Source organism: Gambusia affinis, linkage group LG12 (assembly GCF_019740435.1).
Source record: "Gambusia affinis linkage group LG12, SWU_Gaff_1.0, whole genome shotgun sequence".
Taxonomy (NCBI): Eukaryota; Metazoa; Chordata; class Actinopteri; order Cyprinodontiformes; family Poeciliidae; genus Gambusia; species Gambusia affinis.
The window spans coordinates 13,718,195-13,745,646 of NC_057879.1; the positions used below are offsets into that span (position 1 = coordinate 13,718,195).

Consider the following 27,452-nt stretch of genomic DNA (forward strand, 5'->3'; position numbering starts at 1 on the left):
GCTGCAGTAAACAAAAATGATTTCAATTCTCATTTTCAGTAGCCATAGCCAACAGTTTTTGACCATCTCATGTTTTTGGGGCATTGGATCCAAAACTGAGGAGCATAGAAAATAAATGCTGCCTCAACTAGTTTAGGTGTTGGGAACACTGAGTAAGCAGGTCTCTGAAAACTTGAGAAAACCTTAAAAGTGAGAGCTTTTGTGCTTTACCACAAATAGCAAAATTTAACAATCTACTCTTTGAAAACCAAAGAGCTAGTTCAGTGGTAGAGAGAGAACTGGTGTGTGCGTGTGTTATGATCCATTTTCATAATGTTATTTAGGACTTTAGCATTTTGAATGACCTGCAGTTGCCTGTTTGATTTTTGAAAAAGTCCACTAAATACACCTTTGGTGTAATCTAACCTATTAAAAATAAAGCATGAACCAGTTTTTCTTCTTGATGTCTGTAATTAAAACTTGGCCAAGGTGGCTTCAACTATACCTCAAATAAAAGACTGCAATTTTCAGAAACCGGTATAAAATATTTTATGATTTCTTGACATTGCAGAATTTTTAGGACACTCACTGTGATAAATATATATATTATTGTATGCCATTTATGTCAATGCAATATGCTTATATAAAATCCATTCAGAGCTTTCAGCTTGTAACATACTGTGATATATCTCAGTGTTAATAGGTGTGACAAAGTATTTTAAATCCATACCCAGAGGTAGAGAGGGCAATGTTCATCTAATCTTTCTGCCTTTCAGAGATAAAGGGCTTGCATTCAGCCTTATAACACCAGAACTGAGTCAAGCACAGGAGGGATCCAAGCAATGCTTTTGATTTCCTGTAGTCTCCATTTTTAATACAAGTCTGGGTCACTGTGCGATGGCTACCATATGCTTCCTTGTCCAACAGCAAGAGCAGATTTCATTACTGGACTGGTTGCTGCTAACAAGCTGCTGCTCCTCTCACACAGCTCCTTGTTTCGCGTATGTGTAGTTGTCGTTGTGTGTCCATGAGGATTTACATTTCTCACACTGTGTGTGTGTGTGACCCTGAGTGACTTGTATCCCATAAAAAAATGAAATCCATTGCAGGGGATTTTTTTGCCCCTCGCAGCGAACCATTTTCTTTTATTACTTCACCTGCACTTCCTTGAGCCACAGGGTGTGCTCCCATGCTGCAACTCGGTGAGAAGTATCGGCAGCATCTATCTTGTGGACAGAAGTGCTGAGTGGCTTTTATTTCTCAGCAGACCACGTAAAAACCATGGCAATTAAAAGCTATTGGGCCATTCGACTTTGTCTTCTGAGGAGGAAAAAACAGTGGAGTAGCATGAGAAGGAAGAGGAGAAGCACATGATGCGGAAAGAAAAAAAACGAAACCTGAACTGATGAGGCTTAACAGCAAAAAACCTTTATGTTAGGCATTTTAGATGAAGACTGAGGAATTACAAAGTGTGAAAAAGACTGAGTTTAAAGATGATATGTTCAAATAGCTCTAACATAGAGGCAATTTAAAGTACATAGATCAAGGGCCACTAAAGTCTCAGGTTTTAACTTCTCCTTATCTGATTTTGGCAGAATACTTATAAGTATGTCTTTTGTGCAAATCATTGATCCATCTATTCGTATGGGAGAGATTATCATTACAATTTTATGTGATCTGTATTTCAGAGCATCTCTCTTGAAATGCTGCATTTCATTGAGAGGAACTTGCTTAAAAGATGAAAGACTCAAACACAGAAATATGTGTCCATTGTTGTAACTGGCCATGGTCTTTCAGGATTTGACAACTGCAAATCAGAGGTGTTAATATGAAGGAAATTCTCATTAATTAAAATTGATGTTGTTGCTCATTCTCCAATTGCATTTTATAAATTCAACTGGAGAAATTCCCTTTAACAGGAAAATTATAAAAACGTTGCAGCTCAGTATATGGATTTTTGAGGTCAGAGGATTTGATCTCTAGATATTGATCTCTTAGAAAAAAATGATCAGTTGTTTTCTGTTCAACTCATGAAACCAGATGAAAATCGACATTTAAGAATAATGGGTTGCCTGCAAAAAATTTCCTCTCCAGATGCTCCTCACCAAATATTTCTTGAAATAATTAGAAAAGGAAAATAAATTTCAAGACCCATACATTAAGTTATTAATCCATTATACATAAAATGTTCAAAAAAGAAAAACAAAAAAAAGATTATACTTATATTTTTTCCCAATCAGAATTTCCCTGAGACAAAAATGCAAAAAAAATAAATGAATAAGAAAAATTGTAAGGGGACAAATATTTTATTACATCATATAATGAGTAAGACAGGTCAGGAAGAACCAGAGGGTAACAAGAATGTAACCTATTATTATGTGCCTCACTGGACAGCAGCCTGGCCAAAAGACGACAAAGATGTTGATGACTAAGAATAATGAAGTTCCTCACAATGTATGAAGGGTTTCACCTTCCAACCTGTCATTATGGTCAAAATCTCACAGTAGAAATAGAAAATATCAAGAAGGGAGATTGGGAATAAGTGGAGTATTATTCAAGGTGGGGTCTTCCAAATTAAAGCTGAACTGACAAATGATCAGAAGTAAGACGTTATAAATGAAGCAGACATTGTGTAACCAAAGAAAGGTCGGATGAAAATTAACAGTGGGCTATGAAAGAAAAATGTCGGAGGGATCGCTGAATCAGTAGGATAAAACAAATCGGACCTATCGAGACATGTTTCTCTACTGTACTGTTTGAATTATAACAATTCAGTATCAGTATTTCAAAATGCAGATATTTTGAAAATAATAAATCAATAATTGGATAAATGAATAACTTTATCAGCAAAGTGCATTTAGACAAATAAGAGTTTAACAGAAAATAAATGCAAGAAAGCTTACAGTTAGATCAGGATTTTATTCACACTTCATTTAGATGTAAGCCAAAACAAAGGTCAGCTTTTCAACAGTTTTATAGTCATGGCATTATTCCTAAAATTAAAGTCAGGCGCTCCTGTTGCTGCTGCAGTGCAAACTGGTTTCTCTTTCTAAGCATTTAGTTTGGAGTTGAAGGAACATAGCCCAGCAAAATAAAGTTACACATAAACTTACAAGTGTCTATAATTACGGTACTTTAAGTCAAGAAGAATGCATCAAATATCCTGAAAAATCCTTGACTGTGTCTGCGTTGTGTGTCTACATTGTGTTCTTCTCAGTGCTCTAACAAAATTTACATCCATTTCCCTTTATGGTGATGTGTTGGATTTTTTTTCTGTCCTTCAACAAACTTTCCTCACATATCTTAGTCTTTGTCACCTTTGCCTCTCCAGATTTTCTGTCTCTTTTGGTCTTTCAAAGTCTACTTGTCTTTGTGTCACTTTCTCTCTGCTGACAAGACAGATTCAGTGTATTCAAATGGAAGTTAAGGACAGCATATTGCATTATTCAAACCCCTCAACGACAGGTGGAGCAAGGAACAATGACAGGCAAATACCGATTAAAGCAGGTCGTTTCCTGTCCCAAGCAGTCCAATGAACATCACGGCTAATTTATTCACATCCTTACTTTGCACACTTTTTCCACCAAATATATTTATAACTTTGTGCATTATACATAAGCTTAATTTTTTATTAATACCTTCACTGACTCATAAAATCACAGTCATTTTGTTATCGGAAATATTGGAAAAAAGCAGCTTATTAATTATGGCACTCTTTCTGACCTTTTGATGTAGTGATCTGTTTAGACCATAGGGAGGAAATTCATGTGATTTCATCCAATGGGAACAAACAGCTTGCCAATAGCCTTTGGCTATCTTGTTTTGCGAGTAAGCACACTGTTTCCCATGGCCAGATCAATGCCTCTCGATTAAGGCTGCCTGGGTTCCCTCCTACAAAAGCATAAGCTATTTTCCTTTTTTCTGCTTTTCCAATTCATATCAACCAGACAATACACATACATACAAATTTGAATGGAGTTAAAGTCATGCCGCTACACGAAAAGATAAATTGTGTTCACAGACAGACAGAAAGCATCCGCCTTATGGTATTTAGCACAAACGTCAGATAGTGCAGAGTCCCACTTAAAAATCGATGGGCATTTGCAACAATCAATATCTGGGTTCCTATGAGAAGCAATTAGAAAGGAAAACCTTGTAGTGCGTTCTGCCTCATCTTCTCTATTGTGGGGTCAAAACACCGCTTAACAATGCTAGAAAATCTGTTTGAGGAAAAACAACAAACAACATAAGTTATTGTTGTTGAATATAAAAACCAAAGGAGTCAAAAGACAGCTTTTGTCTAGAATGAGCGCTGGCTTTCAAGGATTTTTTTTTTTCTAAACAGCAACTCAGAGAAATGTGTATAGTTTCTCCAAATCAGTTCATATAAATTTTTCACTCTGTTTTTATGTCAACAGCAAGAACGAATTAAGATAAATGTTGGCTTTTACCCTCTTATGCAATGGTCCCAGTTACTGTTATACTAATAATTACAAAATTAATTAATAAGTCATTTGATCTTTTTTCCTCGTTAAAAAAAGTCTACAATTAAATTGGGCTTTCAAGTAGCTGTCTGCTTTGAGCACTGGCATCTTTTTGATGGTTTTCCATATAATTTGTTAAGATTTTTTTTTATGTTGTGGAAAAAGTACTTACATTTTTCAATAAATACCCCTCTGATAGGGCCCATTTTTATCACTGATGGTAGATTTCAGACACAAACACATGCACAGCGTAAAGTTCTAAAGTCCTTACTCTGTCTCACTGTAGCTCAGAAAACAGACTTTCAGACCACTCAGGTCTTCTGGTTCTAGTCTACGCTGCATTCCCAGAACCAGAACCAAATGTGTAGAAGCAGGTTTTTTTTATTGCTCCTCTAATTTGGAACAAACTTAAAAAAAACCCTGAAAAACCTTTGATGCACAGAGTTCCTTCAGTCGAGGCTAAAGTCCCACCTTTTCAGAATTGCTGTGGTTAATAACTGGTACTTAAATTAATATATTTTATATATCTTTGATGATTAATCTTGATGATTTTGTTGACAATGTCTATTGCTTGTTTCATTATAGGTTACGGTTTTGTGTTTTGATGATGTAAAGCACTTTAAACTGCCTTGTTGCTAAAATAGGCTATACAAATAAACTTGACTTTGAAGTAATTGAAGAGGCAGACAAAGTTATGGAGAGCCCAGATATTACAATGGTCACATTTGTGGAAGTACAGACATTATTCTTCTCGAAAAGACACAAATGATAGCCCTGTAACACAGTGCAATTTGAATCTCACTAAGCATCTCTCAAGGTCAACAAAGCTGCTAAGAACAATGGTGTGGATGCTAGCAATTGCAGTCTCTAGCTTGTGTACTGGGGTGCAGTGCAACTATTTACCACACTCACATGCAAACACACACTCAAATGGACACAAATTCAAATGTTAATATAAATGAAATCTTTGATTTCAAAATCCATCTGGCTGACATGACTCAAGCAGAATAAATGCCCAGCATGTTAACAACTTACAAGTAAAGGAAAACAGCCAACTAGAAAAACAATCTTCACTCAGCGTTAGCATAAGTTCAGGCTCTTTTGACAACCATATAAAGTGGCAGAACCAATCAATGAGCATGTGGGCGGTCTAAAGGGATATAGGCTTCAACTGGAGAGGCTATTTTTCATTGGAACCGTAATCTATTTATGATAGTGTATCATTGCTTTTGGACTGCACTCCAAGAAGATCCTGGGTTCAAATCCCAGCCCTCCTGACTCCACTAGGTATTAGTGTGTAGAATAATGTATGGATGCTATTGGACAGTAAAAACTGCAGGGCACCAGGCTGGCCTTTTAAAAAAGTGCTGGGGACATATCCCTCCATCCAAACCTCCTCCCAAATTACAACCACGCACAGCCAAAACTCTGTCGAGGCTAATGTGAGTTTGGCTAACAACAAATGTCTGAAGTAACACACTTGTCAGAAAATAAGGAGGTGGGTTTAAAATTTAATTGCAATTTTCTGTTGTATTTACTGCAATATTGATAAAGCAGACAATAAATATTATGTTACAAAATCCAGCTAATTCATTTTGGCTAAACATCCATTACTTGATACTCACCAAAACTAATACTTTCTTAAAAGGAAAACCCAGCTGTTATTAAGCTGGCTACCTTAGATCAAGCTGGCTATCGTAATACACAACTTTCATTTGTACCAGTAGACAGCACACAATATTTGAATTCAATAATATTTCATAACTGATTGAATTATGGTTTAATAAAACCAAAAAGCACTCCAAATGGCAAGAGTAACAGTCCCAACAAAAGATATCTGAATGTGCTATTAAATGGAGATACAATTCTGGAAAACAAAAACCTTTAATTTCCCATGGAGTAACTTGATTTTTTGTGTGCGTGTGTATTTGTTTTGCTGTATCAGTTATATGTTGATTTAGTTATTTAGCTGTTATTATGTTTACAGCTAAATTTAGCATTCTTAGAGATTGTGCAGAAGGCAACTGGATTCACTGGTACAATAGCTAACCAATAGGATGCCCAGTTCCCATTTGTTCAAGCATGTATACTTACCGCTACATGACTGTTAGAATCTATGCCAAGATAAGACTGTCAAAAACGAATAATTGAACAGTACAAAGTCATCAGCTATATTCTATTTGACAATTCCTTGAAATTCAAAAGGCTCTTCTGCCCCAGGCCATCTTTGCTGCTAAGTAGGGAGCTGTACATTCCAAATGACTTTAAAAGAAAGAATAGAGAAGTATCACATTACTAATGCTGTGTGAGAAAAAAATGCTTGATGAAAACTGGAAGGCAGAGCTCAGGACAAGTGAAAACTAAGCTGGATGAAAATCATGAAAGGGTCCCATAATTCAATTGCGTACACTGCAGCAAATGTTGAAAGTTAAAATATAACCTCACTGGAGTCAGCTGTACAGTTAACCTAATGCAGACCTATGGTGTTGTAAATTAGTAAGACATATTGCACACTGTGAACCTAACTGATTCTTATTAAATGTGTGCTTCACTGCCAGTGTAGCTAAAGAGGAGTGGAAACAAATGAACTCTGCTTACTTATGAGAAGAAAAAAAATAGTAGCACGAGATGAAAATTGAAAGAGAAACCCAAAGCTGAATGAAGTTATGCAGAAACCTTAAGTGAAACTTTAATTTGGAAGATTAACTGCAACAATGCAATTCTTAAAAAATTCTGACATTGTCCACTTTTTCTCAGACCGTTTTTCATATTTGAATTTCTCATGCCTCTACAAAAATAAAGACTATAATTTAATTAGAGAAGTCGGGAGAATGTAACAAAAAGCTTTTTAAATTAAGTCTGGATTTATTACACAAGTCTATTTCCATTCCTATTTTCTGCTTTGTTTCAGGTCACATTTATCCTACTGAATGAGACCACATCAATTAGGGAATTTATTTTGTATTAATGCCTTTAACAAGGTCTGCAACAATGCTTAAGTTGGCAGCATGTGTCAAAGTAACATCCACTTCTGACACAGGACACGATTACCCAGTAAAATATTCTCAAAGCATCACATTGCTCTACACTGAACCATTTTCTTAGAACCAGGAATCATTCCTTTAGCAGCTTAAGCTAGAGCTGCTTTATGTCAGATCAAGGCCCACAGGCCAGCCTTACACCCAACATGTATCAAAGAGCCTTGGGCGTGTTACCCTGTCCCCAATTTGCTTCTTGGATCATGTTTAAGTAGATTATGACCAATGTAGACAGAGAATATACCTTAGGAGCTGTGATGCTCTCTAACCATTGAAATTTTACTAGTGTCAAAGTCACTCAAATCCCTAAACCTACTCATTTCTCTTTCTTGTAGCACACGCAGTTTGATGATAAAAATATAATAAACCCCATCAACAATCATGTACCACAATGAAACAATGATGAGCTTTCTTAATGCCATCTGGGAGTGTTCATAGTATCCGAGTACAAGTATAAAAACCCTCCATCACTGAGCATAAATTTATGGAAAAGGAAAACACACATCACTAATTAAATATAGACTATACATGTTAGTAAAAAATTATTTGGTAGTCAACAACAACAATCGTCTATAAACAACAACAAAAAAGGCCTCAAATGATTTGTCTTAAACATTTATAAACACTGATGAGTTTCTTGGTGATTTTTTCTTTTAGCATAAATGCAGAACTCAAACATAATTTTTGAGACCTTCGTACAGGAAACCAAAATATAATGGATTGCTTATCTAGGCAAAAAGTTAATGTTTTTTGGCATCCAGAAAATGGGCCGTTTCATAAACCTCCCGACTGTTAAGTCACAACTGACGGGAACGGCTCGTCACCTAGCAACACAAGTGGAGCTTGAGCTCATTTGGTCAGCTGGTTTCACCGCTATAAGCCCTGTACAATGGCTGCAAGAAAAGATAAGTGTTTTGTCTGGACAGCGGCAGCTTGTTTGGATTGAAAGTGACAAGAGGCCCTAAAACAGCTCCTTCTGAAAGAAGCTCAAAATAGAATTAACCAGATTAAAATGTCATTATCCAAGAATGATTTTGTGTAAAACAAGTAGTGAATATGTTTCCCATTTATCCATAATCCATAATCCATAATCCTATCCTAACCTGCTCAATGACATCTTTCTTAAGGTCATCCCTAAGAAAAATGTCCTAGTGTTTTTATTGTTTTTCCTGAGTTTGTTATTTCTGCTATTAATCAACTAATACATAGTTAAGAATTTCATTATGCTCTTTTACATAGGAATGAAAAAAATCTACAAACACATGCATATGTACAAACATATGAGACAGCTTGTAAGCTCACCTTGGGTGTAAACGATAAAGTTGAGAAGTGTTGGTCCCTGGGTTTCTGCTGACAAGACAAAAAGAAGGAAGATTTCATATTATTTAAACACTCTGATTTTCTTTTCCGTTTTTCGTTCCTTTTTTTTTCAATCAGTTTGGCACAATTGGATAACACACACACACGCACGCACACACAAATTTATATAATGAAATCAAATATTTAATACAGATTGCTGAAAGAACTCTTCTTAGTAAACCTTCCAAACACAGATACTTGGAAAGCAAAAAAGTGAATTAGCATTCAGAAAATGTGAAGGAATCTAGAGTGAAACAAAGACATGGAGATTTTTGACAGAGACAGAAAGTGTAGGTGTGCTTTAAGTGCTGGAGATGAAGTATCAACCATTTAACCCAGGTTATTTGTAGCACTCCTCTCATTGCCTCTTGACATGATGCTAATTACATTGTCCTGCTACTCTGACCCTTAAGCAATGATTTACTATTGCACAGAGCTTTATGCACTGATTTACTGTTCACAACATGTGTATAAACAAACTGAAAACTATGCTGAATTATCACTCTCTGGTTGAATATCTAGACTCATGCCAGGGTTCAGTCAGAGTTCTGGCCTATAACAGGAAAGTATCATCATTTAGAAAATTTCATTTTTAGAACACTTAAATGTTGCAGACATAAATGTCTAAGTGTCTGCAAGAGAGAAAGAGAATGCTGTGGAACAATCACAGCACTGGGGCAAGATTTCCTAGCCATAAGAGAGAAGGTGTGGAATTGATCTTTTTTTCCCTTTCGACCATTCTTTGATAGATAATCAGAAACAACAAGGAGATTTAGTGTTAATCCGCATTACACACACCTTCCAAAATGTCACACTGTTGTCTCATCAGTTGAGAGGACACTTTCCCATAAGTCTTGTGAATTATCAACTCTTCTTCTTGGTGAGAGGTGAGTTTTACCCTAAAAATCTGCCACAAATGCCATATTCATTATTGACCAATCAGGAACATAGAGCTTAACTGAGGTTTAACTACTTTTTAGATTTTTTTTTTTCAACATTCCTTTGTGAGGTAGGAGGTTTCACAACTTTTCTAGTTTTGTTTATGGATAATGGCTCTTACTGTGATTTGCTGGAGTCTCAAAGCCTTAGTAATAGTAATAATAAATGCAAGTTAGTTTATCAACCGTTTAAAATTTCTTGAGATCAGATAATGATGTGGTATATTTTAACATCTTGTAGCCTACTTCATGGTGTCATTCATGGGCTATTTAAGTAAATTTCTAATTATGTAAATTCGGGTGTGATGTGATTGGCAAATGAAACTGAACAAAAAATTGTCGAGAATCAAAGTTAAATCTTGTTGTAGCAAAAGGAGCAGTGACTTTGTTCCCATATAGCGAGGGAGGTTTTGATATATTTCTAGTTTAAGAAATTAAATTGCAATTTTCCTGATGATAAGTAGCAGTAAAGCCATAAAAAGCCAAAACAATAAGGGGCAAATGCTGATTTGCAGTGCTGTATTTCTGGGTTTTGAAAATATAAATACTGACATTTTTATAGTCAATAGGTGTCCATATGATACAAAGGCACCTGTAACAATGTTCAGTCATTGGACAGTCCAGCATGTCCAATAACTGAAAATTTATTACAATAACTAAATGAATCAGGAAAGGCAGACTCCGATTGCTTTTTGAAAATGATGCAATTGCTGCAGCATAAAGGTGTCTCAGTGAATGACAAATTATTTCAGTTGACAGAGGCAGTCCATTTTGTAAGCTAAAATATGAGAAATGGAAAACAACCTAGCACAGGGAGTCAGTGGTACAAAGCCACAGAAGTTATCAAAAATAAGAGCCAGAAGAGATAATATGCACTGACTAGGTCCTTGTTTGCTTTGCAAAGGGGTTATGTGTCGCTGAACCACTACACAGAACCGCAAAAGTAAAATTCACTTTACTTTTGCCATGTGTGTGTGCACTGGTGTATAGCTTTTATATAACTGTTCTCTTAAATTTATCAAACTAAGTGCCCTCATTTTTTTCAGCTGAGTTCAAAAACTGTAGCGTGCCCACCAGAGCTTTAGGGGAGACAAAGACAAACACTGGAACTTACAGATGGTGATCATAAATTATAAATTCCTTTACACGGAGAGTGTAAAGGATCTGACAGTGCAAACTTTCCCTGCATTCAGTCACATTTTCTGTCACAACAGATTATACCTTCGGTGAGAGGAAGGCCATGAGGGAATTGGGTACGGTGGTTGATGTTCGACCATAAAAAAAATATTCTACCTCAAAGTTGTGACCACCCATCTTGTAATATTAGTAAATCTCATCGATGATGAACTTATTGGGTCTCAAGCTCACTTTCCTATTGCTACTTTGCATTTTTGGCGTCTAGGTCAAATGCTTTCCTTTAGCAGGTAATACACACATACATGGTAGTCAACAGGATATTGACAACTAACCACAAGAGTTTATAATATTCTGTCGCTAGAGTAGGTGCCTAATTGCAAGAAGAGGTAGCAATAACATTTGTCGATTTGTTATTGTGTTTACAAGCAATTTAACAGTTGCACCTAATACTGTATTGTGGCCATTCTGTGTAAACTAAGCACACAGCCATAGTCCGGTGAGTCCTGGACACTGCAGATAAAAAATGCACCATGGGAGTTGCAGTAGTGGAGAAGCCTTAAAGTGTCATTGACACAATAAAACTACTCACATGACTTAAGAAAAACAAACTATTGTGGTTTCATACTGTGTACACAAAAGCTTTTAATAATAAATATGTCTCACAAAATACTATAAATGCAGAGTATTGCTGTTTTTTAGTCTTTAGTTACTGGGTCAAACGGCAGCACCATCTTGTGACATAATCAGGGTAAGCAAACCACAAACAACTAAATATACACAGAAGTGGAAGAAGGTGAAATATGATTAAACTTTAACTGGGGTTGAATTATGGTAAAAGGAAAACATATAGTCATGGTTAGTCAGTGTGATTAAGTGTAGAATAAAAATCAAGGAAATTAATTAAGTCATTGTACTCTCTCCTCTCTGCTGACTGCAAAAAACGTGAGTGCGCTATTACTTCCTTTCTCTGGCTACCTGAAGGAATATGACGGTTTTAGAGAATAAGCAACAGAACAAGAAAATGAGATGGGGGGGGGAAACAAAAATAACAATCACAAATGAGATGTTGATATTCACACCATTGCAGCAGTTGGAAATGGAAAGAACAGTGACATCCTTGCATCTACAGCCAGAGAATAGACCTCCTTTGGCTTCTCATGAGTATTCAAATCTGTCACAGCAGATCCTTCAGGTTGCATTGTTTACATGTATGCTGTGTGTCTGATAGGTGCCAAAAACTCTGCAAAGCATTGTCCAGCTTTTATTTCATGCTCATGTCCTTGCATGTATATTATACAGAGAAAAGACAAACCATACCTAATGCTTTATTTTATTTTGGAAATGGCACAAAAGTCAAAGCTCTCTGTAGGATGGAGATATCTCTGTTAACCTGATCAATCACATAAACATGTACAGGAGAGCAAAACTCAAACTATTTATAAGAGTTCTAAGTTTTCAAAATATAAAAATATCAAATATTCTGATCTCTGAAAACACGAACAAACTGACAGTGACCTAATTAAATATATGAATTGACATGATGAAGCTATCACTGTAGCAGATAATACTACGTGTATTTTCTCAACTGCACTTTTTTGCTGCTATTTATCCTAATTACAGAACAGTCACAGTGTCCACCTTAATTGCCCTGGCTGTCCCTCATGAGGCTCTTTTCTACGCCTGCCTGGCATGACTTATTTTTACAACCAACACTTTGGCTCCCACTGGTCCTAGCCCTGGCTTTAAACCCAGATAGGCAAGTAAATCTGCAGCTTTAATTAAAATAGGCTCTTTTTTAACACTTTCGATCTTTTCATCGTCTTGTCCCTGATGAGATATCAGTGCCAGGAACTTCCTTTTGCAGAGCTGATTTAAAGGGAACTCGCCTCAGGATAACGGACGTGCTTAATGTTACTTCATTATGAGGGAGCAAGAAATAAGCTTCATCTCTTCTACTTTCTGAGTGACAAAAGGAATAAAAGCTCATGGGTGGAAGTTACAATGATGAAAAGACACTGTATAAACCTCAAAGGTGCCATAAAAGTACGTGAGCAAAAAAGAACAAAAAAAGAAGCAGAATAACAGTTTTGTGTCCAGCGACAAATAAAAACCTTCTTGTCTTTCAAGGTCAGTCGTTCTCGAGAAAAAAAAAAAAAAACGATTTGTAAAGCCAAATCAATGAGAACTATCCAGGCTACTTTCCTCCAATATTGTTCAGGGACCAGCTTTGGTACCATTGATTAGTTGATTTATAACTTACATCTTCAAAGGCTTACAGTGAATGGACAGCTGCTGATTAAATGAGTAAAGAAGCCAGAAAGAAAGACAAAATGTTTAGAAAGTTAAAAAAAATAAATAAATGAAAAAAATACTGCCCTGTTGTACCATTCTGCTGTCCAAAGAAAGAGTTACAGATCTACTCTAGGTATGGAAAATCCCATGGTTTTAAATTGGCACATTCACTTAAATTGAAAAAAAAAAGCTTATAATAAATAATAATAAATAATAATAATAATAATAATAATAATAATAATAATAATAATAATAATAATAATAATAATAATAATAATAATAACAACAATAATAAAAGTAGTCACTCTTTTTGTGACTTTTTTTGTCACAAATGTGACATTCTTGGCAAAACCAAGCTCAAGTCGAAGAAGCAGGATAAAAAAGCTCGGAGGGTATTATTGCTTTTGTAAGACTCCGTACTCATATATTCACATTTATACAAACCAAAAACATAATCACATGTATTGCAATAGAAAATTTAAAAATGTGATCCTTACCGCTATTTTTCTTTTGATTACATAAATAGCGTTATCAGAAGATTGGTCAGCTGGTCTCACAAAGACATACCGTTACATTGTCATAAAACAGCAGGGGCTAATGCTTGGAACTAATCTTTGTGTTATTTCCCCGACCCAGAACTTATCAAGATCAAGGCTGCCTTTACAAAAGCCAAATGGCAAGACCATCGGTGCTGAGTTCTATTAAATCCTTATTGCATAACAATCCACAACTTCACACCTATAGCTCAATCAACCCTTTCTTGTCTTTATCGGGAAACAGTCACAAGTAGTGACAACCTGCTGTAGTAACATCTACAGAAGAGAACTTTTAACAGTCAGTTATAATGAGCTGTTAGCAAGATCAGATTTGACAGATTCTTTTGATTTTGTTCTCACCCAATAAGTAAATGTATTACTTTTCCTCAGACATTTGTTAAAGTCATTTTTATTTAAAGTATTTAGTATGAGTAGAGTTTGAAGGGGGAAAAAAAGCCTGAACAGCAAGACAAACAGGGTTAAAAATAAAAAACCTCACAAAAGTGAGGTATGGTAGTACTTATGGCAGAAGCACATTTTGTCACAAGCTATTTTTCTAGACCTCAAAAAATGATTTGTTGCAAGCTTTGTTTGCAGGTCAAGGTCAATAAGGCTTCCTTATTCTCTTGTTCTATCTGACTTCTCTGACTGACTTTTTTGTTTGGGAAAGGTCAGGGTCATGCATCCTATGAACTAGCCATTGCAATAGCAATCACAATTATCCTCTCAACTAGTCATACTGACATTATTAGAATCTCTAGAACTGAATAAGTCACAAAAAAGGAAGCACAAAAAGATCACCAAAACCCTAGAAAAACCCTGGATGACAACTTCAATACCATGGACACTGACTTTCCTTTGAGTACCAGTCAAGGAGCAGAACATGAGCCAACAGCAAAATGTATCTCTTTAACCTTTGCCCACTCACATGTTATAAATATTCATAACAGGTGGGCAGACAGATATGTCATCTTAGCAGGCAAGCAGCGTAGGCACCCACTGAAAGTTCATTAATATCAAAGATGGCTGTGGAAAAATATAAAATATTAATCTAATAGTACAGAAATCACAGCCCAGAGATGTGGTGTTTTGTTTTTCAGGCTATGAATTAGTTAGTAGATGTTTCCAGTACTTAAAAGAACTGGCATCCTTTGTAAAACATATAATACATTTTAGAGCTAATGCCCAAGACAGTGAAAAAAGAAAAAAAAAAGAAAAAAAAAAAGATTTGTCAAGTGGAGATGTGATATGCTGCCAGGCCAGATCCAGCTTTTATAATATATTTGCATGAAATCACATGTAGGTCACACTAGGCATCTGTCAACAACTTGAATGACGAGAGTCATTTTTGCATCACTTCCTTGTTCCCCACACTTGGACACATATTTTTCTAGAAGAAGGGCTCTGTGGTCAATAAAAGCTAGTTTACATAATCAACAGCCAACTGGGGAAAAAGGTGGTCGCATTCTGACTGATGCTTCTTTGACTGCATTTGCTGTCTTTTAAACTGACCATCTGTCTTGATACAATGTGACCGGAGATGTTGAGGAAATCAGCTTTAGAGAGCAGCAGTAAGAAAGGCAGGCCTGCCAATCCATTAAACTGTCAGAATGACCTTCACTTACCCCGAGTATTGATGGTCCAATCATATGGAGAATATGAATAAGTACCTCTAGGGATTTCTTAAAATGAGGCATAATTCTTAGATATGTCTAAAGGAAGTAGAATAAATCAAGTTGTGACTTTATGGCATCACCCTGAGAGCTGGAGAAGATGAATTTCAAGAACATGGGTTTTTTTCCACACTTTCTCCAGCTGTACAAGATGTTGTGGTCAGAGTAGTGATTAAATAAACACTGACTTGACTGGACCTATTTAAACAACTAAAAGAAAAAAATGTCATTATGCTTTGTCTACAGGCAGTTTGTTCCCTTAGGAAATACAAGTTACTCTACAAAGATGAAATAGATCAGCATTTTAAATATCAGTTCCATATATTGACTAGTTGTCAAAGTAACACACAAGTTAGCACAGAGAGGCTTTCAAAACCAGTGTCACATCTTGCATCACTCGGTGATGCTACACTCTGACAAAAAATATTATTTACCAATTAAAGATTACGATGCACTAATTTATAAGCCAGTGATCAATTTTTTTTTAATTGATCAGTGATTTCCAAGTCAAAAAGTGAAAGGCTTTGGTTTTTTTACCCCTGTTTCTTAAACTCATCAAAACCAACAACTTTCACATTTATTAAATGCAGTACAGAAGGCTTTAATGCATAAATGAGGATAATCCTGTAAAGCTTTTGGTTTGGATACATCTGAATATTCTCCAAAACTGGTCATGTTTTTCTTGTAAAGTGCATTTCGATGGATGATAATGGATGGTTGTTTATTGGAGCTAATTGGAGCATAATCTAAATGAACTGCTTCAAAATCTTCTATGGTCAGTGTTTGCTCAATGCAATTTCTAAAGTAAATTTATGCAAAAAGGATTTTATATTGTAAATCTTGAAGAGAAAAAAAGTTGAATGTGTCAAAACAGCCGGTAAAACCCGGCCAAAACCCTGTACCAACGTGATTTTCAACAAGTAGGCTGTTTAATCGCAACACTAAAGTTGTCTGAATCTGTCAAAGCAATTGAACCATTGCTATTTTAGCCACAATCCTAAATAAATACATTTGTGCATATGAAGCACAAAAATGATCATATTTTTAAAAATGAAGAGAAAGAAGTGAAGGCAAAACAACAGCTTCTCAATCATCCAATAAACATACAGGCAGCAATTTCCATTACTGTTTCTTGACTTCTTAAAAACCCTGTTTTCAAACTCAAACATTAGTTGCTTTGATTTTACTAAATTATTGTTTATGGATGAACGATGACTCACACTTCTGTGTTCTACTGTTGCCTAATAAAGCAAAGCCACTGGCTTTCTTGGAGCAGCTTGAGTCAAAGCTTTTTGATTTGTCCCCTTCACAAAGAAGAACTGTGTGTGAATAATAATAGGAGCTTTTAAATCTCCATAATAAAAAGAAAAACATGAAGTCACAAAAACAACTGACTTACAAAAGGTGTCCGTGTGAATAAAGAGAGGCAGATCAAATGAAATTTATAAAACCCCTTCTGGACAGCATGGCATGTGTGTAGTCAAATTAAGAAATAGTTTTTTATTACACCAATGAATTAACAGTTTCTATACAAGATGAACATAATATAAATATAGTCCAGAGATTACATGCAGAATACTTGCTCACTTATGAAGTGTAAATGCATTTTCAAGACTTGATCCATGAAAACTGCTAGTATAAGAAATTTAATTTACATGTCTTTGGCGTATGGGAGGGTGTGTGTTTTGGGAACTTAAATATCCTTTTTTTTTTGGCATTTGGAAGAAGATGTAGTTATTTTGCCATCTTCAAACCATGGCCTTCCACCTGCACTGGAGCAGTTCACCAGTCTGCAAACTTATTTTACAACCAAAATCATGGGAACTGCTCACCTCACGCTGGGGGTTAGTCTTTGCCTAAGGCTGAAGATATCAACTATTTAGGTGTCTTTTTCACAAGTGTAGGTAGAATGAAGTGGAAGATGGCTAGATTTATAGTCTGTCTATGTTCCAACCCTCACGTATGGGTTTCTTTTAGATATCGTAGAGGTTTAAGGTGGTTTTGTCATCTGATAGGGATTTTTCCCAGGTCCCTCCCTAGGTTGATTTTTTCTGAGAGAAAAACCAGGGGGCAGACTGATAACTCACAGGAGAGACTATATATACTTTCTGTGTGGAGAGAGTGATGTTTGTTGCATGTTTTGTTCTGTTCATGAACTGTTACCTCCATGTAGTTGATATCAGCTATGATGAAGACGATGATGAATGGATGCAACAATAGATCAATATGTTAAAAATAGTCCCAGACGTACACCTACAAAGTTGGAAAAACATTTCTAAGATATATACTACTTGTTATTATGGTTTAATTTACACTAATATTTTTGGAAGAGATATTTTCAGACTATGTGCACATTAACATCTGTCGAGAATTAATCTAATTATCACAACAATTTCATGAGGAATAAAATATTTTTATTCCTACTTTATGTGCAACACCATGCATTAAATGTAAGTTTTATGTCTTTAATCTGCATAAAGTTAGTTCTATTGATTTAAACAAGATGATTATTGATGAAGAACTTCATTGAGGTATGTGATGTTTAAACATCTAGAGAACTTTAAAAAAAAATAAACAAGAACTACTATGAAATACATTCCTATATCTAAACCAAAATATTTTATGGTCTTTATGGGTAGAACTTTATTTTCATTTATCTGAAACTACCACTATGTTAAACTGTGACTTATCAGATGGAAAATGGAAAAAGGTTACATAGCTCATTGTTAATTTGTTAAATTAGTTATGCATTCTTCTGCTGTGTGCTGGGAACATTAATTATTTACTGCAGTACAAGATTTATGTTCTTAAAATAAGATTTTATTGAACAAGTTGAAAGTATTGACAACAGTGGATGTTCGTAAAGCTTTTATGACCTTCAGTGATTCACGGTATACTTAAAAATGTCCATATACCACCCACATGCGTGGGGCTAAACCATTCAACTAAATGACAGGTGAAAAACATCAGCACAACCAGGTCATACGTGAATCCTCTGAGAGCAATACAAGCTTAATGAGTGTTTTTTTTCTCCTTTTATTTCAGAAATTAGGCAAGTTGCCAAACCAACAGAGGAAAAAGGATCTATGTAGATCTCATTAGCCCCATATGATGACAGACGTAAGACCAAATGATTAATGACCAGCCAAAGAAGCCGGAAAATTATTGATGTGACCTTTAGAAATGCCTCTGCTCAGAAGTGGACAAAACGACTTGACTTCAGTCGAAATTATCCAATCAGACATGTCCATGATTTCCTCTAAAGTCTTCATGTTTGCTATGTTCCCCTGTCTTTAATGCTTTTCAGGAAACCCATTACACAGTAATGTCCTTCCTCTTTCCAATGAATAAAAAGAATATGCATTAAAATCCCTATGTGCACTCAGATAGCTCATGCAGGGAAATGCATAATTCAGAATGTATAACAGAATTCTGTCTGTATTCAGATGTACTTATGTATATAAGAGACTTTTAATGAAATCACAGATGAACAGTCATCTGCCAATGGGATTTTATGGGTGCAAGCCTTCTGGGGAAAACATGAAAGTCAATAACAGTGGACTGTGTCATCTTAGATGATGAGGTTTTAATGACGGGAAGCCATCAAGTCACCTTTCCACAAACCCCACAGATAAAAGACCACCAGCAGTGAGCAAGGACAATGAAGGAATTAATTCAACATTTAGAAAGTGTGTAAGTGTGAGTGTGTGTGCACGCGTGGGCGTGTGTGTGTGTGTGTGTAGGCATGAGTAAGTGCAGTGGATTCGGATAAATGTGGACAAGGGCTGATCACAAGAAAGGAAAAAGACAAGGATGGAGAATGTGGAAGAAAAAGATTATTCATGAACTGCTTGTATTTGTCCATTTAACATTTAAAGTGAACTCTGTAGTAAAAAATGAACATGAAAATTACTGCAATTTTAACAGAAAGTGGTGACAAAACAAGTTCGAAGAAAGAGGTCCCACGTATGAAAGAAATAAAAAAGAATTAAAGCTGCAAGCAGCCTCGTGCGGCCCTCGCAGCAAGCGCTGCTCCGGCTCACTGGCCACCGCGGAGTTCCAGCCGCCGCGGAAGCTCTCGCGCCGTTTCCAGAGCCGGCGCCCGCTCGCCGCAGCGGGAGCCGTCGCGAACCTTCCCCGCCCAATCGCCCGCCAGACGACACACGTGAATGCGTTCGGCAGCGCTCCCCGACGACTCACAAAAAATCTGGCGCAGATCGGTCCATTTACGGCGGAGATATAGCAGATGGATTAACCTAGGGGGCGCAGTGGAGTCAAATTACATTTCAAAACATTTCAGCTCTTTAAAGGTTACCACAGGTCTTACATTTCAAGTTTGGTGCCAATCGGATCATCCATGTGTGATTTAAAGACAATCGTATGAATATGGCGAGGGTCTGACATTTGCAATTTGGCCACGCCCACACTGTTCAGCCAGCATTGACAGATGTCATCTAAAAGTTGCAGGACAGCGGCCCTTGAGGACTGGAGTTTGACACCCCTGCTGTAAGAAGATGGTTGGATAAATAATTTTAATATTAAATAATATGATTTCTACAATAGCTTCCAAATCGTGTGGCCCATTAACTCAAAATCAAGGTGAAATTGTTCTACTAGAGAGTATAGATGAAGCACATTCATCTTTATTACATTTGACCCCTTTTTTATTTAACTAATTTTGTATTTAAAAAATATACTCTATATAAAAAAAAATTCATAAAATGTATTACCTCACATTATCATCACATTTGTTAGCTGTAATGTTCAATTACATAAAATTGGAGGACAGGATCAATTTCATTACATGTTCACTTCTTACCTGAAATATGTTAAATACAACAAATATTTACTTTAAGTGTGACAGTTTAACCTTAGTGATGTCATCATTTGACCACATGACGATTAATCACTGAAAGTTTGGTTCCTCTGAGCTCCGTCTACTGTGAAAATCACATTGAGCTTTGCCAATTCTTAATTGTAAGCTATTTTATAATGGTAACATCAACAATGTGTATCCACTGATAAGGTTGAACTGAAGAGGAGATTGTCCAAAAAATAAAAACGTGAGTAATTTATGTGGTCCACTGCTGTGTGGAAAACTCTAAGAATTACTTTAAAGCCCCACACCCCACCCCCCGCCTCCAGGTTCTGCGTTACGGCCCTGCGTTTAATATCATAGCTCAGCGCTCCTCCTGCTCATATTTGTGACACTTATCTCAATATTAATAATTATAGTGCCGTTAAGTTTCCATTATAATTCTTAGCAACTACGGACACGTTCATTCGTGGCTGTTTTCACGTTTTTTGGACCAGTTTATTTTATTGTCTAATAAATAAAATTCACTTCCTGTCAACACCTTTGAGGTAATATCGTTTAATAGGTTTGCCAGGCAAACTTTTAACTGTAAGGATATTTTGAAAGTACTAAACTCCACAGCTTTGAGTGTGCAGCCCATGTACGGTTCAAACAAAATAATGTGGCTTCCATTAAATGAGCAAGAAATTGTTTAGCATATCAGACTCACCAGAATCCACATCTCTGCAGCAAACACGTTGATAAGTTGGAATGCAACAACAGGACATCTCACCGCTAATACCCATGACATCTGTCTCCTATTCGTTAGGTCCGACAGCTTAGCTTGACTGTCAACCGTCATATTAGGGGGGGAACGGGGTATTGCGTGCGTGCGTGCGTTATAAAGATCGAACTGCACACATATCATGACGGCTTGATTGATCGTGAATGTTATCCGTGGAGGCTATTTTTATCCCAACGAGCCAGCCATTGCTACGTAAGTGTGGGCGGCGGAGGGGGAGGAGGGGTGGGGGCGTGCGAAAACCGAACTGAGAAATAAGATTTAAGCTTTGGCATGCGCTACGTACAAGATGTTTTGAAACAATGTTTCCACAATTTTCTTAATTATAAAGATGATTCAAAAATAAAAATATCAGAAATTCTTCTTTTTTTTACTTCAGGGAAAATTAATAAGCAGCCGTACAGCTGCAGGCGCTGCTCTCTCCGTTAAATCATGCATGCTTTGGTGCACTTCGATAGCTTAGCTGCGTTAGCTTGACTGTCAACCGTCATATTCAGTTCTCTAGTGCTAATAAGTGATATAAACGCAAATATAGGAGATGGAAATGTATACTTACATAATAAAAACGCACATGCAGACGGGATTAACGAAGGCTTGATCGTTAATGTTATCCGTGGAGGCTATTTTTATCCCAACGAGCCAGCAGAAGTATCGAAAACAACGTAACTGTGGAACTACAAAATACACAGATGCATCTTTGGGAATTGCAGTGGTAAAAATGTACACATAGTCATGTATGGCGTGATAGTGACACCAAGTGGTTAATATCGCCATTACAGCACCTCTCTCATACTGTGTAATTCTCGCCTTATTCATGTGTGGAGTAACAGTGACACCAAGAGGACTTAATGGGAATAACATATTTTTTTTTTCTAAAAAATCTAAAATTACAGAAAATCCGTTGAATTTAGAATATGGCTCCAAGAGACTTTTTTGTTCGTCCTGAAAAGATACACATATGTACCAAGTTTGGTAATTCTAGGTTAAAGCATGTCTTGGGGCTGATCATTTAAAATTTTCTAGCCGGCGCCATAAATACATTAGGCCACGCCCACCAAATTTTATTATGGATTTCTTTCGGGGAGTGGATAAGGATCCATCCTAGTGAGTTTGGAACAGCTTTGCCCAAAACTGTGGAATTCAGAGCTAAACGAATGACAGCGGCGTTAGAGGTCACTTCGCCACGCCGCCACGCCCACCTGCTCCATCAAAGCCGGTCGGGGCTGGAATCCAAAATACACCAGAATGTCTTCTGTGTCTGGAAAAACTTTCAAGTTGATTAGGTCAAAGGTGTAAGATAGCGACCGTTCCCAGTAAAACATGACACTTCCTGTTCTCAGGGGGCGTGGCTTGAGTGATGTCATCATTTGACCACAGGGTCTTTTAGGTCAACCCAGGATAATCAATCACTGAAAGTTTGCTTCCTCTGACAGTTTTAATGTAGGAGTTATAACTGTTTTGAGTTTCATGGCGAATAGTCAAAGTTTGACACATAGCCACGCCCACATACTTTGAAGTACGACAATTCCTTTGATAACTTTTCACCTTTGATGCCTCACGTGTGTGCTGAGCGATTTTGAAGTCTGTATCTGAAAAACTGTAGGAGAAGTTCGATCAAATACGAAGGCTGTAAACATCAAAAATGGGGTCAATTTTGGAACTTTATTCCAAAATGGCCGACTTCCTGTTGGGTTGAGACCATGGCTCCAAGAGACTTTTTTGTACGTCCTGACAAGATACAAATGTGTGCCAAGTTTCATAATTCTAGGTTAAACCATAGCTTGGGGCTGATCATTTAAAATTTTCTAGGGGGCGCTATAGAGAAATTAGGCCACGCCCACCAAATTTTATTATGGATTCCTGTCTTGGGGTGGATAAAGATCCATCCTAATGAGTTTGGAGCAGCTCGCCCCAAAATTGTGGAATTCAGAGCCAAACGAATGACAGCGGCGTCAGAGGTCACTTCGCCACGCCGCCACGCCCACCTGCTCCATCAAAGCCGGTCGGGGCTGGAATCTTGAATACAGCAACATGTTTCCTGTCTGTTAACACAGTTTCATGTTGATTAGGTCAAAGGTGTAATATAGGGACCGTTCCCAGTAAAATATGACACTTCCTGTTCTCAGGGGGCGTGGCCTTAGTGATGTCATCATTTGACCCCAGGGTATTTTAGGTCAACCCATGATGCTCAATCACTGAAAGTTTGGTTCCTCTGAGAGTTTTAGTGTAGGAGTTATAACTGTTTTGAATTTCGTGGCGAGTAGGTGAACTTTGACCCCTCCTAACCCCCCTTCAGCATACTCAAAAACTCACCGTTTTGATAACTTTTAATCGGCCATGCCTTCTGATCAGACTCACCAAGTTTGAAGCCAATCAATCAAAATCCCTAGGAGGAGTTCGATCAAATACCAATGCTGTAAACGGCCAAAATGGGGTCAAAATGTGACCTTCGATCCAAAATGGCCGACTTCCTGTGATACTTGCACTATGACAATAATTGTAAATTCTGAGCGTCTTGGGGAGCTCTACAACTGTACCAAATTTCAAGTCTCTACGACAAAGTAAGTGAATAGAAAAGGGTCTTTTGAAAATTCCTAGGTGGCGCTCTTGAGCCATTTTTTTTGCGATTTTTGCAACGACCTTAAAATTCAAAATTTTTCACCAGTCTCTATGCTTCCGCCAAGTTTGGTGAGTTTTTGAATATGATAAATCCCCCAAAAAGGCCCCTCTTTGGGGGGGCAGAATAATAAGAAGAATAATAAACAGTACAAAAACAATAGGCCTTCGCAGCGCTTTGCTGCTCGGGCCTAAAAAGGGCAAAAACATATAGAAGATGGACAGAAAAACACCAGAAATCAGAGGACAGATGGCAGATTGAGGGTCCAAAATGCCAGAAAAGATGACTAAACAGCAAAACGCATAAATAAAGGAGGCATGGATGTGGGAGCAACAATAAAAGCCATTGCATTTTAATGCTTTGAACAAATGCAGATATTTGCATCTGGGAATATTTTTGTATATCACTGACTGTCCATTATTAATCAGGAGATCCCACAGTCCAATCCATTTACAAGATAGGAACATGCTGAGCTGTCACATTCATTCTTGATATTGTAATCTCAAACTTACACATATAAATAGTGTTAGATGAATGATCACAATATATGAGTAGATAAATATGAATAGATTAATTATTTGGTACAACTATGGATAACAGACTTTTTGTAAAATTCTGCATAGTTTACACCACATAAAAGTCAAGACAACTCCCTCTTTTGAAGAAATTGAAAACTTTTAATGCCAGAAAACATTAAAAGTTTTCTTTTAATGTTTTAAAAGAAAGTCATTGACAATGACTTGTCAATAAATAACAAGTCATTTATTGAAAGTTTAATATTAAATATAGCTACAGTAACATTTTGATAGCAAGATTAGCTTAAACTTGTTCTTGCCCCAGAAATAATATAATTGTTTTATTAAGACAAAAGCAACTTCAGTCTAAAACGAATATCCTAAACTGATTGTTCAGTCCTTTGATGTGGCAGAAAACTTCACGGTACTATTAGCATGGAAAAACTGACCTTTTACGAGAACATTTGTCAAGCAAGGATATACTGAAATTATTGTTTCAGCAAACCTACTAAGAATACAGTATTTCAATTTAAATGTTACTTCTTTTCGATATAAAAGGCTGGTTATGTGTGTGTAAATGTGTATGTTTTGAATTATGCATTTAATTTTTTTCTAGGTAGTTTGTCGGGTTTTATTTGTATTCTTGCTAGATCTTGTAAAAATGAATTTAATGAACACTAGAGCATCTTATACTATGCTAATTAATAAAAAAAAAATATATATATATATATATATATATTTTTTTTTTTTTTTTTTTTTTTTTTTTAGAAAATTAACAATGGTTTAAAATATTGGCATTGAAAACATTTCTTCCACTCTGCTCCCAACAGCTCTCATGCTGTGTCTCAGACGAAGCAGAGCTAATTAACTCCAGAGTAAATGTCAAGGTTCAACAGAAAAGGTCTTTCTCATATGGATGATAAGAGAGGCACGTAATGTGTACAGTTCTCACTGCACTCTGAATACAATACAGTTGAAGAAAGAGGACAGCTGAAAGATGTTGTGTTTGAAAAACTCAGTCTGTTCGTTTGTTCTGAGAACAGATCATAAAAGGGTGTCTCTCCACATTGAATTTCAGAAGGACTCCGGTAGACAAGCTCCGAATGTTAATAACACAATGCATACATGTTTTTATACTTAAAAATAAAGTGATTGGTCACAAGTAAAAAAAAAAAAAAGGGAGGAATCTATGGTTCAGACTAAAACCCCTCATGGTGGAGATGGTTTCAATAATATTATTTAAGATGGCTTGATGATGCAACTACTTTGTCAATCATAAATAATGTTTCAGGTACAAAATTGAACATTAGTGCTTACCAGCTACCATCTTTCTCTGTCTAAAACTTATGCAATGGCTATTTGGAGTCGAGCTGGGCCTTCAACCACAGTAACCACATTATATTTCTCTGTTATCCCACTGGACTGACTTGTTGATAACTTGGTCAGCACTAGTGTTGGCCTCCATAAACTGGGACACCAAACTGGTAAAGAAATTAAACTGAAAAACAGTAAAAGTAAAAAAAAAAATAATAATAAAAAAGTCAACATTAACCTTGGTTGAGTTATTTCTAAATTCATTTTAGTTTCACTTCCAATTTTTCTCTTCAGTTTTATTTTGAGCTGTCATTCCTTTACCCTGTTCAATGTAAAGACATATGTGCAATGCAATCAAACCTCTTCGATTCCATGAAGAAATGTATGTTTGAAACAGGGAGTTATAGTGATTTATTGAGAGGTTGTAAACTTTACTTGTAGTGTATTTTTATTAAGCCATTCCCGTGTCAGCTTCCCAGGGGACAATGTCTTTATTGAAGAGTGATACGGGAGCGATATGTCTTACCCTTCAATATAATGGAAGGCCTATGGGGACATAGCATTGTGTTTTCCTGCCACGAACACACGGCGTCATATTTCTAATGCTGTGAAATGAGTGCAGGTCCCAGCCGTGTTGCATAAAGATCTCTGACTCGCTATTCATCTTTTCTCTTCCTTTTATTTAACATAAAAAAATGCATCAAAAGACTTGAGCTACAAAAAAAAACAAAAAAAAACTAAGTGCTTGGTGAGGTTTTAAGAGCATATGCTGAAGTAGTGAGGACTTCAAATTTTCTAAATAGCTTTAAGAAATACACAAACCTTTGAAGAAGCCAAGATGGACTCAGCCATATTGGTTAATGTGATGCTCCAAGTGGTCCTTAATCAAAAGAAACTGTCAATGTATTCTCTACTCCCACAACTTTCAGGCCCGAGCATCAAAACCATATTGTAACGTTTTCTCCTTTGACAAAATAGGCCATTTTGATGGCGTAAATGCACACACACAAACATACATATCAAAACTCAAACTGTACCAAAAATTGTTCCCCACCTGAAATTTAAATGTGGGTGAGGCCAAACAGCTCTAAAGATTTTATTCAGATGGGATTTTTATTTTAGATTGTCTTAGTTACCTGTGCAAAAAGCTGAAAATCTCAGTGTGTCTGCATCAAATAATCAGGTGTGTGAATTACAGTCAGTCAAGGTGACATATGGCCCACACATTTTACCGTTTTACAAATTGCTCGAAAAGACAGAAAATATTCTGTTAACACCAGGCCTGGCTCCACCACTCCCATCCCAGACTGGAGTGAATCTCCCAGGCCCATCAGGGCAGGATGTTTGGACGGTTAAATTTTTCCAAATTTGGCGCGCAGACCCATGAGTAAAAGAGAAAGTTCATTATGTCAGAACTCGGGAAATGTGTTTCCATCTCTTTTTCAGAAAAAAACAACAACAAAAAAAACACTTCAAGTGACAATTAGAAACATTTTCGCGACACTAAGGATGTTTTTAACTATAAGTTTCCAATGTGACGCTTCAGAATTTGCATAAAGACACCTCGACAAAAACACAACTACTGTTCAGGATATGTAAAGACTTGTTTGCAGTTCATTTGGGTTGTTTATGAGAAGAAGAGAACAGGGCTTCAAAGATAATAGTAAGGCTGGAAGATGTACTACACAGTTGCTCTGTTTTACCCCTTTGAGCTTTCAATGCTGCTTGTCATCATTTATACTGTACCTTATGGAAATGCTGGAAGGCATCTCAGAGTAATGATGTGGATTATCTATGAAAAACTTAGAGTGAATTTGTAATAATGCCAGCCCTGTTGACTGTATAAACTACAAATACAAGATGTAAAAGACAGCTGAAGATGTCCTCTTGGTAATAATTTTATCTTTGTTTCAAAGTATAAAGTTACTGTTTTTCAGCAACAGTAAGGTGATATATTTCATTATAATTGGATA

General features: G+C 36.6%; 1 protein-coding gene across 2 annotated transcripts in view; it reads right to left on the minus strand.

The window, feature by feature from the left end:
• Positions 1–27,452, minus strand: part of tnr (tenascin R (restrictin, janusin)) — a 213,418-nt gene that overhangs the window by 106,279 nt on the left and 79,687 nt on the right. For both annotated transcript variants that reach the window (XM_044134450.1, XM_044134451.1), the window contains exon 2: positions 8,804–8,851. In XM_044134450.1, the coding sequence (XP_043990385.1) occupies positions 8,804–8,851 (48 nt within the window). The remainder of the gene's footprint in view (positions 1–8,803; positions 8,852–27,452) is intronic.